This window comes from Perkinsus marinus (genome assembly GCF_000006405.1).
Source record: "Perkinsus marinus ATCC 50983 genomic scaffold scf_1104296955874, whole genome shotgun sequence".
Classification (NCBI taxonomy): Eukaryota; Perkinsozoa; order Perkinsida; family Perkinsidae; genus Perkinsus; species Perkinsus marinus.
In genome coordinates this window covers 997,487-1,008,437 of record NW_003207677.1, presented here as the reverse complement: position 1 = coordinate 1,008,437, position 10,951 = coordinate 997,487, and the positions used below count along the sequence as shown (strand labels likewise).

The 10,951-nt window shown below is 42.9% G+C and overlaps 3 protein-coding genes across 3 annotated transcripts; 2 read left to right on the top strand and 1 right to left on the bottom strand.

The window, feature by feature from the left end:
* Positions 1-463: 463 nt before the first annotated feature.
* Positions 464-2,150, top strand: Pmar_PMAR020703 (conserved hypothetical protein; the record flags this gene model as incomplete). The annotated part of the gene is made up of 12 exons (XM_002775674.1): positions 464-517; positions 566-709; positions 780-873; positions 920-1,011; positions 1,057-1,134; positions 1,186-1,265; positions 1,313-1,449; positions 1,508-1,648; positions 1,690-1,765; positions 1,807-1,866; positions 1,915-2,011; positions 2,064-2,150. 12 exons carry the CDS (start codon positions 464-466, stop codon positions 2,148-2,150), a joined length of 1,140 nt encoding a protein of 379 aa, XP_002775720.1.
* Positions 2,151-3,000: 850 nt separating this feature from the next.
* On the bottom strand, positions 3,001-5,606 carry Pmar_PMAR020702 (hypothetical protein; the record flags this gene model as incomplete). Its single annotated transcript, XM_002775673.1, has 10 exons — positions 3,001-3,056; positions 4,243-4,285; positions 4,334-4,418; positions 4,481-4,692; positions 4,744-4,899; positions 4,945-4,994; positions 5,041-5,146; positions 5,197-5,278; positions 5,330-5,460; positions 5,508-5,606. 10 exons carry the CDS (start codon positions 5,604-5,606, stop codon positions 3,001-3,003), a joined length of 1,020 nt encoding a protein of 339 aa, XP_002775719.1.
* A 226-nt stretch (positions 5,607-5,832) lies between these two features.
* Positions 5,833-7,437, top strand: Pmar_PMAR020701 (conserved hypothetical protein; the record flags this gene model as incomplete). Its single annotated transcript, XM_002775672.1, has 12 exons — positions 5,833-5,988; positions 6,034-6,118; positions 6,167-6,211; positions 6,259-6,324; positions 6,372-6,437; positions 6,488-6,574; positions 6,625-6,755; positions 6,810-6,900; positions 6,946-7,023; positions 7,073-7,171; positions 7,236-7,324; positions 7,375-7,437. 12 exons carry the CDS (start codon positions 5,833-5,835, stop codon positions 7,435-7,437), a joined length of 1,056 nt encoding a protein of 351 aa, XP_002775718.1.
* Between the last annotated feature and the right edge of the window lie 3,514 nt (positions 7,438-10,951).

Below are 10,951 nucleotides of genomic sequence, written 5' to 3'. Positions count from 1 at the left end.
CCAACGTGCAGGGAAGCAGCATAAGAAGGAAGTATCTCGGCAGAACCCCATTGATAGTAGTAATGATAACAATAACCAACCTGCTGCAATGAGCACTGGAAGTATTAGAGAAATGTAAGAGTAGGAAAGGATGCAAGTTAGTCTATTTCTATTGTCGTCGTCGTAGGTGATGTCCAGACGCTAAACTTGGTATCCCAGATCACTATTTGTTGTCGCTAAATTTAGTGACACCAATTCGCCCTGCGGTACTTGAAAACGTTCTTAACCAGGGTAAGTTCTTACCGCATTGGTGAAGGGATTAGCACTCACATGCTTGGGCTTTGGGTTCCTGCGGAGAAGATACGGTATCTTCTTCTCCTTGTTGTTGTTCTTCTTCTTGTTGAGAATGTTAAGCCATCGAATGTATACTCGTCATGTACCACGTGTACTAACATTATTATCAACACGTGGAATGGTAGTATCAATGGACGCAAAAGAAAAAAGACAGACTCTCTTCCCTGGCATTAAGGCTACAAAGGTAATGATGATGTAAAAGGGTAGGAGATAGTAATGATGCGTGTCTCAGTGGACTAATGATATAACCTTTCTTACACACGTGGAGCCCCTACCTATATATAGACGTTTGGATGAGCAAAGTAATTTGGTATGCAATGGTACTCTACCATTTACCAACGATCAGGCTCTACATATATTGGATATTATGATACGGGTAGTAGGGGAGGTTAGAGAGGTTGTTCTTGTTGTTGTTCTTACTATAATCATGGATGGTATTATTCTAGATTAATGCATACGATCAAGTACTATATGATGTACAAAGGCAAGGTAGGATTACCTTTTATATGACCAACTTCGGTGAAGAGGCTACACAGATTGGTAAATAACTGTTGTTATATTGCTCGTTTCTATTGCTTCATAACAGGAGTTGTTGCTGCCCTCAAAGAACAGGATATGATATGGCCACAGTATAGGGAATTAGGCGTATTCCTTTATCGTGGCTTTACCACTCAACAAGTACTACAGGTTTAGTAATGGTAATAATATGACTACTTTTAATAGGTTACAGATCAATGTATGAGTACTATGTACGACCAAGGTAAAGGTAGACAAATGCCTGTCCATTACTGCTATCCTGAGGTAAGTATACATCCTAGTCATCATCATCATTGTGATGTTGTTGCTGTATAGGGTAATATACAGGCAGTATCATCACCATTAGGAGTTAACATACCACATGCCTCTGGTGCTGGATACAGTTTTAAGCTTGAGTAATAATAGATATATATCAACTTATTAGTGATAATATAATAATCAGTAATGCTGATCGATGTGCAGTGACTTTCTTTGGAGATGGTGCTGCCTCTGAAGGGGATTTCGCCACAGCTATTAATTTTGCAAGTTTAATGAAGAGTCAGACTATCTTTGTATGCCGTAATAATGGATATGCTATAAGTAATGACTCCTACTCCTCCTCATCTACTACTATTAATACCCTCTATTACAATGATAGGTACACCAGTATCAGAGCAATATACTGGTGATGGTATAGCTATACGAGGTATTGCATATGGTATACATAGCCTTAGAGTTGATGGTAATGATGTCATCGCTGTATATGAGGCAACTAAAAGGGCACGAGAGATCACCATTAGTAACCACGTTTATTGACTTTGGTGGATGAGGTCCTACTAGGTGGGGAAGGCCCAGTGCTGTTGGAGCTAATGACTTATCGTAGAGGCCATCATTCAACGTCAGATGATTCATCAAGGTGGGGTCATCAGTAGAAAGTAGTATGATAGGTGGTATCAGGTATCGACCTGATGCTGAGGTGCAAAGTTGGCTATTGGATGGTATAGACCCTATCAGCAGGTTATTATTACTATTATATATATAATACTACTTATACCTGATATCCAGATACTATAATCTACTCGTTAATATGGGCCTCATTACTAAAGAGGAGTTCCTCAATCTCGGTAAAAAATACCGTGCAGAGGTGTTGGATTGTCTCAAGGTTTGATTAATATGCAGCATCCCTAGATGATTATTATTATGCTTAATAAAAGGTATCGGCTAAGCATAAGAAGGCTCCTATCATAGATATGTTTAATGATGTATATGATAACATGCCATGGAATCTTCGAGAACAGTAATATCATCAACAACAACATCATCGTCATCAATACTGGATGATTATCTCAGATATGATCATCTAAAATCTCATATAAGCAAGAATAAGGCGGCGTAGGTATATCCCATAGCCTCCTAATCTCATTTCATCTAGTGTAGATATAATCTAACTCAATATCAACCTGATCTCTAGACTTCTACTACCCATATATTATCAACAGGACTAGTAAGACGAGTAGCAGGAGCATGGACAGTTTCCTGCATTATGTGTGTTGAGTAATCCGTGCATCAATATCATTATCTTATTGGGGTATATATCCCATCTATGATGGATGAGGATAAACATCTCCAAATGAGTTTAATTCCTCATACAAATCATGAATCACCCTCGATCAACATGATTGATTAGCCTCTTCCTGAACATGGACCTATTTCAGCAGCACCAGCAGCAGCAGCATAAAATGAACTCTCGTCTGACATGCTCCATAGAAAGTACTTAGTATACGTGCACACATCACAGCGCTAAATATTCTCGGGGACCTTACCACAGTTTGGGGATTCATAATCATCATCATGAACTAGTAGACGCTTGTTATACCATATCTTGGTTTATATCCACCTTAACGATTTTTTAATATACATTACTGGATAAATCCGTATACCATACCTCTTTCATATCAGACAAATCAACACGAATCAATGTTGAAAGAGAGTTTATCATCATCGTCCTTTTAGTCGTCATATGTTGTTAATAACAACGGTAGTAACTATTGAAGGGCAGCAGCAGCAGGAGCAGGAGCAGGAGCAGGAAGAATGTAAGTAGAACTACAGTACATGCAGTATTCCCCTCATTCTCGCAACAAGGAATAGTCCTCATATGAGACGACGTCGTAGTTGTTGTTGTTTGTCAACAGAAAGGGAATGGTTACCTAATGTGTCATCATTGTTAGAAGCTGCAGTAGTATTGATGACTTCTAGTAAGTGATAACGACACAGTAGTGGATTCAAGTTGGTACTTATGAATGTGACATGAGTAAGCAGCAACAAAAAGATGACTACAACCACCACGACCACCACCATCAGCGCTGTTGTTATTGTTGTTGCCGAACTTATAGTAAAATAAAAATGATGACACAAAAAAGAAGAAAGAGCACAAAGACTAATGATAATGACTACATCAGAAAACACAAGGGGATTACAAAATATGCATGAGATTTCTTCTCGTTTCTGATCATGTGCTATCCAACTGGTATTCTGGTGTAGTGTTTACCATTAAGTACAGTTTGAGTACTGGTAGTAGTAGTAGTAGGATGTATTGACAAGGCTCAAGATGATCGGCTGATGATATTGAAGGCTACTAGTAGTACCACCACCTTCATGTTCAGACACGATAGTAGCAGCGTTACAGTTACAAATGCATGACTTAGGATAGTAGTATCATGACGATAATCATAATCATGATTATTGTAATCATCGACATAAAGTCGTACGCAGGAATGATAATAGCAAAAATGTCCTGTCAGTAATTGGGTATGAGTCATACCGTATGACAAGTAAAAATAATTTATATCATCACGGGTCTAAACCGTACTAGTAGTTGCTGCTGTTGCTGACAGCAGCTAGTAGTAGTAGTAGTCTACTTGCCAGTATGCCACATACTGTTCTATGGCCAGCAGAGACATCATGATCATCCAGCAAAAGGATTATTGTAATAGTTCGCTCTAGAATTACTAGTAGTCATCATCGAGGTTGTCGCTATCGTCGTCGTTGTTGCTGTTCTATCTAATGAATAATCATTACGATTGCCGCTCTGTGAAGAGGGCAAACGAACGCTGCCATATTCAGGAGATCTACGACGCTGCCAACTATGAGATGGCGATATTGATTCACGTGATGATCTAGTAGAAGCGCTATTACGAACCTAATACAGGCAAGTGGTAGTAGTGGGGATGGTGATGGTGGAGTATGTTACCATATCTACTGCTAAAGCCATACGTGCTGCGAGCCGTAATGCTGCTCCCACTTGTGCATTATCCACACCCTGTGTTGTTGAACACAGTGTTGATTCCCCCAATGAGGAGGAAATGACACTTGGTGATGATATTGGAAAGTTACCATTCCTTCTTATAGATGGTGCCGGGGCGATAGGCTCACCAGGCTGAATATAAGTTATTATGGTCATCATTATCTAATCCCCTCCCCCTACTATTGCTCCCCGACGAACTCCCTCTTCATCATGTGGCATTCCACCAGTGGTAGTAGCTGCAAGATGGCAAAGGGGATCCAAAGATCTGAGTTGATCGCCAGCAACAATAGTAAACATGCTATTATTGTTCAAGCCTGTTATGCCTACAGGAGAGAAAGTTCCGAATGAATGTCGTCGTCGTTGCTGTCTTGATGAATATCTACTCCATTACTAGATGTGATATGATGTAAAGCATTAATGTGTCGACTAATGATGCTAGCCGAATCATCATTATCACAACGACCATCATCTCGGCTATAATAAGACTCTATATCCTTGAGCTCTTTGAAACCTTTACGTCTAGCAGACCAGCCACAATACTGAACAACAATGATAAAATAAAGATGTCTTGAGAGTAATATTATTACTACCGCGCAAGCAGCAATGAGAATACAAACGATTCCCAATAAACCACCACTGAGGCCTCCTATAAGTCCAACATATATTGCAATAGAGTTGCTACCATCAGAATCCTCTATAGTCCCTGTAGTAGGGATAATAGGGATTAAAACACCAGTAGTGAAAGCCTGTACAGAAATTGAATATCATTTTCTTATATAATACACGCATACCATAGTAGTTGGAATTGGTGTAGTTGTATCCCCTGTGCCCGAGTCCATGCCTGATGATATTAAGATGGCTCAGTAAGACAGAAGTAACAGGCTTACCAAGATCAACAACAACTAATACACCAAGATATATCTCATCGCTGGCTGTGAAGACATAAAGATCGTATCGACCAGGGTCTAGAGAATTGATATCGATTGTAAAGACCTAATATAGACAATAAGCCTAGATGACTCGAACAGGCATATTATTACTACCCATTCCTCGCCAGGCATATCTAACTGCTGTGTACCACCAATAAGTCGATTACTATCAGGTACACGTATCGTATTAGATGATCTAAAGTTGAATAATAATACAACACATAATGCAAGTAATTATTGTCATTACGCAGCCTTTGGTATACTATCATGGCCGTATGCCATGAGGGAATCTGAAGCCCTCATACCAACACCTTGTACTGCTATCGAGCAAACATCAGTATGATGATCACATGCGTAGTTGCTAGATCCCAGGAATTGCTGAATTCAACGCAATAAACAGTGCTTCTGTTGTCAAGGAGACGTACCCTTGAAGACATTCCCCCCGATAGACTCTTCTCATTTGACTCCACTTCCAACGGCAGTGCTGCTATTACAGCTGATATCAGACATATTTGTGGAATCATCTGCCATCATCACTTTGCAACGCACACCCACCATCAACATTTCCTCAACAGCGAAGCGGCGCACAATTCTGGAGGCGAGCGCTTTTTACATGCGCATCGTGAAACGGGTTCTGGCAAGATGCTGCTCTCAGGCTTGTTCACTGTACATCACAGCATACATCACATTGATCTCTTCTTAGATCTATACTACTACGCATCAGACTTTAATCTTCTCATTCTACTAGGCATGTTTGGTCGCCGCCCTCTGAAGATCTCGGTAACGGCTTCCAAGAAGTCCATGAGCAACACAGCCACCTCTACACCTGAGCAAGGGCCGTCTACGTCCAATGTAGTGCCTCTCTCGACTGACTACCTCCCTGAAGCATATATTACAGGGACGAAGGTAATTTCATCTGCCCTATTATCAGTGTGTGAGCTCTCCTTATAGATATTAGATCGAGACGATGTTGACAATGAGGAGGATGCTGGGGGGATCGTGTCCCATCTGAAGCCTATACTCAGAAGCAGCTCAAGTCTGTCTCTGTCCTGAAGCTTATCATTCATAGTGACCTTCTTTTCAGGTCCACAACTCTCCCCGAGGATATCAGCAGGCGACGTTGGTGCGGGTGAGCTGTTCTTCCCGTTCATTTTGTTGTATGTCGTTTGTTTGCAGGTCGCGGTCGTCAACTGCTCTTCTTCATCGACTGGGACGACACTATTCTACCCACGACTTGGCTTCGTACTACAACTGGTAGATTCAAGTTGGGTCTATATCTCAGCGCTTAGGTGGATGTAAGTACTTAACCAACTCCATCGCCCAGATGGAGCAAATTGTCGCCAGGCAAGGAGGAAGTAAGTGTTCAGGAATTACGTCTTCTGTATTGATATTTAAAGAACCACAGGTGTAAAATTACCGAGTTCAGTCCGCCGAGACCTCTCTATGATCGAAGATTACGCGCTTGATTTGCTCCTGAAGTGCTGTGATTTGGGTAAGGTCCTTGAATCGCATCCAGTTAGCCATCATGGTGGATTCTCTCAGGTTCCACAGCGATCGTTACTAACTCATCAGTGAATTGGATCCCGTTCACTGCCAGGCACTATCTACCCCGTCTCATACCTGTTTTGGAGACGATACCCTGTGTATCAGCAAGACCACAACTGCCCGATAACGTAGGAGTAGACGATAGAAGTCATGGTTAACTTCTTGGGTGTTGTCATTTGCAGCTATCTGCCCAGGCTGCTACTTGTATGGCCAGCTCGTGGAAGACGTTCAAGTTTCAAGAAATGGCATGTGCTTATAAAATGGACTTTGACTGTGAGCCACATGTTTCTCATAGAACCCATTATTCGTTATATTCAGGTATTGTATCGATAGGTGACGGATTTGCTGAGAGAACTGCCGTAATGGAGCTTCGCGATATCTTCCCAATGTGTACATGTAAGCTTTTACTCGCTTCATGTATAGTTCATCTTCCCACGTTGATCAGGCAAGGCTGTGCGGTTTATGACCCAGCCGAATATTTATATGTTGAGGGACGAGATCCGTCAAACTCTTGCTAATCTTGAGGAGATAGCTGATGCGGAACGTATGTCTTTTAGCGCGTTTTTCAGCCCTGATGACGGCTAGGCTATACACATGGTTCTGTTCAGCATTCGCTTCCGACTTAGCCAGTGGCACTAAGCCGCCTCGACGCTTCGATGTACACCTCCTACACGATGGCAGGTTGAGGCATCAGATGGTATGTCTGGATACGCACAAGTTGCTCCGATCTTAATCCTTTTCTTTCAGGTTCCGTTGCACCATGTTGTGGAGTGCACTGGAGCTTCTGTCTATCCATTCCCGAGTGTCTAGCCGTGCATCCGAATGTGTGGCGCTGAGGGTGAGAGAGCCTACCAGCGAACTGACTTGTATCTCTCAGGCTTGGCCCTCCGATTTCGTTATAATTGGTAACTATGCGGATTTAGCGACCAGTGTGAATGAATGTCTACTAGTCGTAAGAATGCATATATCTAGTTGTATGCATGGTCGAATCTGGTGGAAGTCTGACAAGCTCCTCTCTTAGTTGTATAGTAGAAAGTACGACGAACCTTATGCGTTTCTTCAGCTATTTAGCGAACGCATGATTGGCAGGTTGTTTGAGCTGCGTGTAACACCAAGTTTGTTGTGTTAACTAGTTTAAGCCGACAACGGATGGATGATCTATGCAGAGACACGCAATCAGGTGTATGATACACCGTGTATCATGACAAACATCCGTATTGATGGAAACTAGGTCCCACTACAACAACTTGGATTTTTGATATGGTTCGGGTCGAGCCACCAGTTCGGCCAGGGTCGGTATGCGGGTCCTGATGCGCGATCCCGAGGAAAAAATCACGTCTTTAGATCAAGGTGGTGATTTTGTGCTCTTGCTTTTGTCTTTTTGCTCAGATCAACCAAATTGCGATCAAGAGACAGGATCATAGAGCATTCTGGTGTTCCGTAGATCACAACACCCATGATCAGGTCAGTTTTAGATCGGGGTCCTGGGTCATGAATCAGCCGGGAAGTTGATACATCATAAGCGATCCGATCACTTATACGGCTAGTGAGACGCACGATAAAGTATCGCGCAGGAGCGAGTCAACAAAGAGCGTCAACCAAGAATCCAACCCGGATGACCCGCTCATCCGATCTACCAGTTAACTCCGTAACAAGTTGCTTGGTTACTGCGACATATTGCTTCGAGCAACCGAGTGGGCTTGAAACCAGAATGAAACCCGGAAGTTATGGAGAGGCAATATTGGGTGTTAGTAGTGGCTTAAAGTGGTAGTAAACATACACTAATGAGTTTTTTGGCTGAGAGTGTAGCCTTTGAGTAGGTTTCGCAAACGGTCATCGTGTCGAATACCATCCCTCGCATGTACCTCGTACATAGTACAGATGCTGCGTACGACTTCATGAATCTCCCCAATCACTGAGACTCAATATAAACTTGGAAGTAAGTCTCTGTACCACAGAGTATGTAGCATTTGGAAGGGATCAGGACCATGAGTAGTGCAGCGTAGCACAAGAGCCCCCTTACAGGATCACCGTATTTCAACACGAAAAGTACCACTGATCCGTACAATGACCCTTTTGATGGATCAAGAGCTTGATTTCATGCTTGAGCCGGATCAGAGGATGATCCCTCAGGACAAAACGGATCACGGATCAACGTAATTTCCCAAGACGTCTGAGAATTTCTCAACTCCTTGATCTTTGGATCGCGGATCAAGCTTTCAAGAATCATAGAATCAGGATCAAGAACGAGTATAGATCACAGATGGAGAATCAGTATCAAAGTTAAGGGATCAGGATCAACAGTGAGGGATCAGGGTCAAGGTCTTTGTCTCGAAGATCACGGATCGACATCAAGAATCACAGATCTAACTCGCGCATCTCGGATCATCCTGGATCAGGGGCCGTATGCGGATCCTGATTCATGAATCTGAGTCCATGATTCAACTCACGCTCTGATCCTGATTCAGGATTCAAGTCACACCTTGATTCGAGAGAACTGATTCAGATTCATTGCTCAGGAGAAAGAGTCGAGATTTCTGAGTACGAGTACTTGAGACAGAGTCAGATTACGTAATCATGAGCAAGATCCTTGATCCTTGATTTTAATCAGCCGCTGAATCCGATTCCTGATCCTTAATCACGATTCAAGATTCAAATCTATACTCAATGGCTGATTCAGAGTTTTTGGTACTGAGTCAGAGTATTTCATCAACTCGAGATTGAATACTCAGAGTTGGGATTTTTACTCGTGATTCGAGATTAATTCTCAGGAGTCGAGATTCTTCTACTCAACCTCAAAGCTGCTCAGATTCAAGATCGCAATCTCACCTTGAGCATGATCCGGCATCATACTCATGATGCACAAGCTCACAGTTTAACACGGGGATTAATCTTGATTCTGTACCGGGGGTCCGGACCCCCGGTACCAAACCCTGATTCTGATTCTCGACCTTGATTCACGACTTCAGCGCGCGCCACGGTAGACCTTCTCAGCTCCTTGCGAGTAGGTTCTTACAATGACCGTACCGGGGGATAGAACCTCGGCTTCGACCGAGTGAAAGCATATCCTTAACCAGTTGAGCTACGAGATTATACGATACAAGACAGTGCAAGGAGGTATAGTGCACGTAGTACATACAGGGTATCAGTATGACACTGCCCGGGAATAGAACCCCGGCCTCGAGCACAGGAAGGTATCACCTTAACCAGTTCAGCTATGAGATCATACGATATAAAACGGTGTATGGAGGTATAGCGCATGTAGTACATGCAACCACACGGTGTGAACTACGCATTCCTCAATTCAATTAATTGTTCATAAAAACAATAAATGCCCTTCGTCGATCCTCTTGAGGGATTGTCCGATAACGACACCGATCACGCTACCGGTTCTCAAAGGAAGCTCTAAAAGCTCTAGAAGGAAGCTCTAGCGCTGAGGCTCAGCGGCTGAGCTTCCTCTTAGAACTTCTGAGTTAGAAACCCAGAGTTAGTTGATTCCGAGTGAACATATTGAAAAGTTTGAAGTACGGATGTGTACAAGTGCGACGAAAGATCTTCTTCCGAAATTTTATCATTGCTGTAACGTAACGGGAAATGTGCATGCATTCGGGGCGAATCTACCAGGTTCTACCCTCGTAGAGTGACGTTTTCTTCTTTTCTTGAAATTGTCACTTTCGGTTGTGGCCCACAACTTGTGGGGCGTAGCGACTATAATCTTCGTCTTGTCAAAAATGTCTGATTCAAACTCTGATTCCCTGATTCTCGAAAATACTCAGATTCAATGGAATCACCCGAAAAATCAGCCTCATGAGCAAGGCATATTGAGTAAGAGTATTAATCAGCCAAAAAATCAACTTTAGATTCTCGAATCAGCTCAGAGATCCACACGTCCTCGCGATGATCCTGATTTCTCGCTCCAGAGTAAAAAATCAGTGAATCAGGGGTTATTACTCACCATCTGATTTTTTCATCTGAGTAAATACTCTGACTCACCTGTTGCATCAGGATCCGCATACGGCCCCAGGCGTCAAGACCAATGAGTGATCTGGAGCATGTTCTTGATCCATAGACCAGGATCCCTCATACCGGCCCAGGATGGCCAATTGGCTCGAGATTGGCCGGTGGCGCCGTCGGGATGGAGATTCGTCGAAAGCCCTAGAGCGTAGAGCTTCCAAAGGCATTCTACCATCCTCTTCCTCACTTCAGCGTGAGAGTCTTAGTGGGTGTGGAGTTTATGTTTGGCCGTATCAATGGTTTCTAGCGCTGATTCGGCACGAGACTGACATCTGGAATCCGAGTATTTGAGGGTTTCTGCATGAAGCGA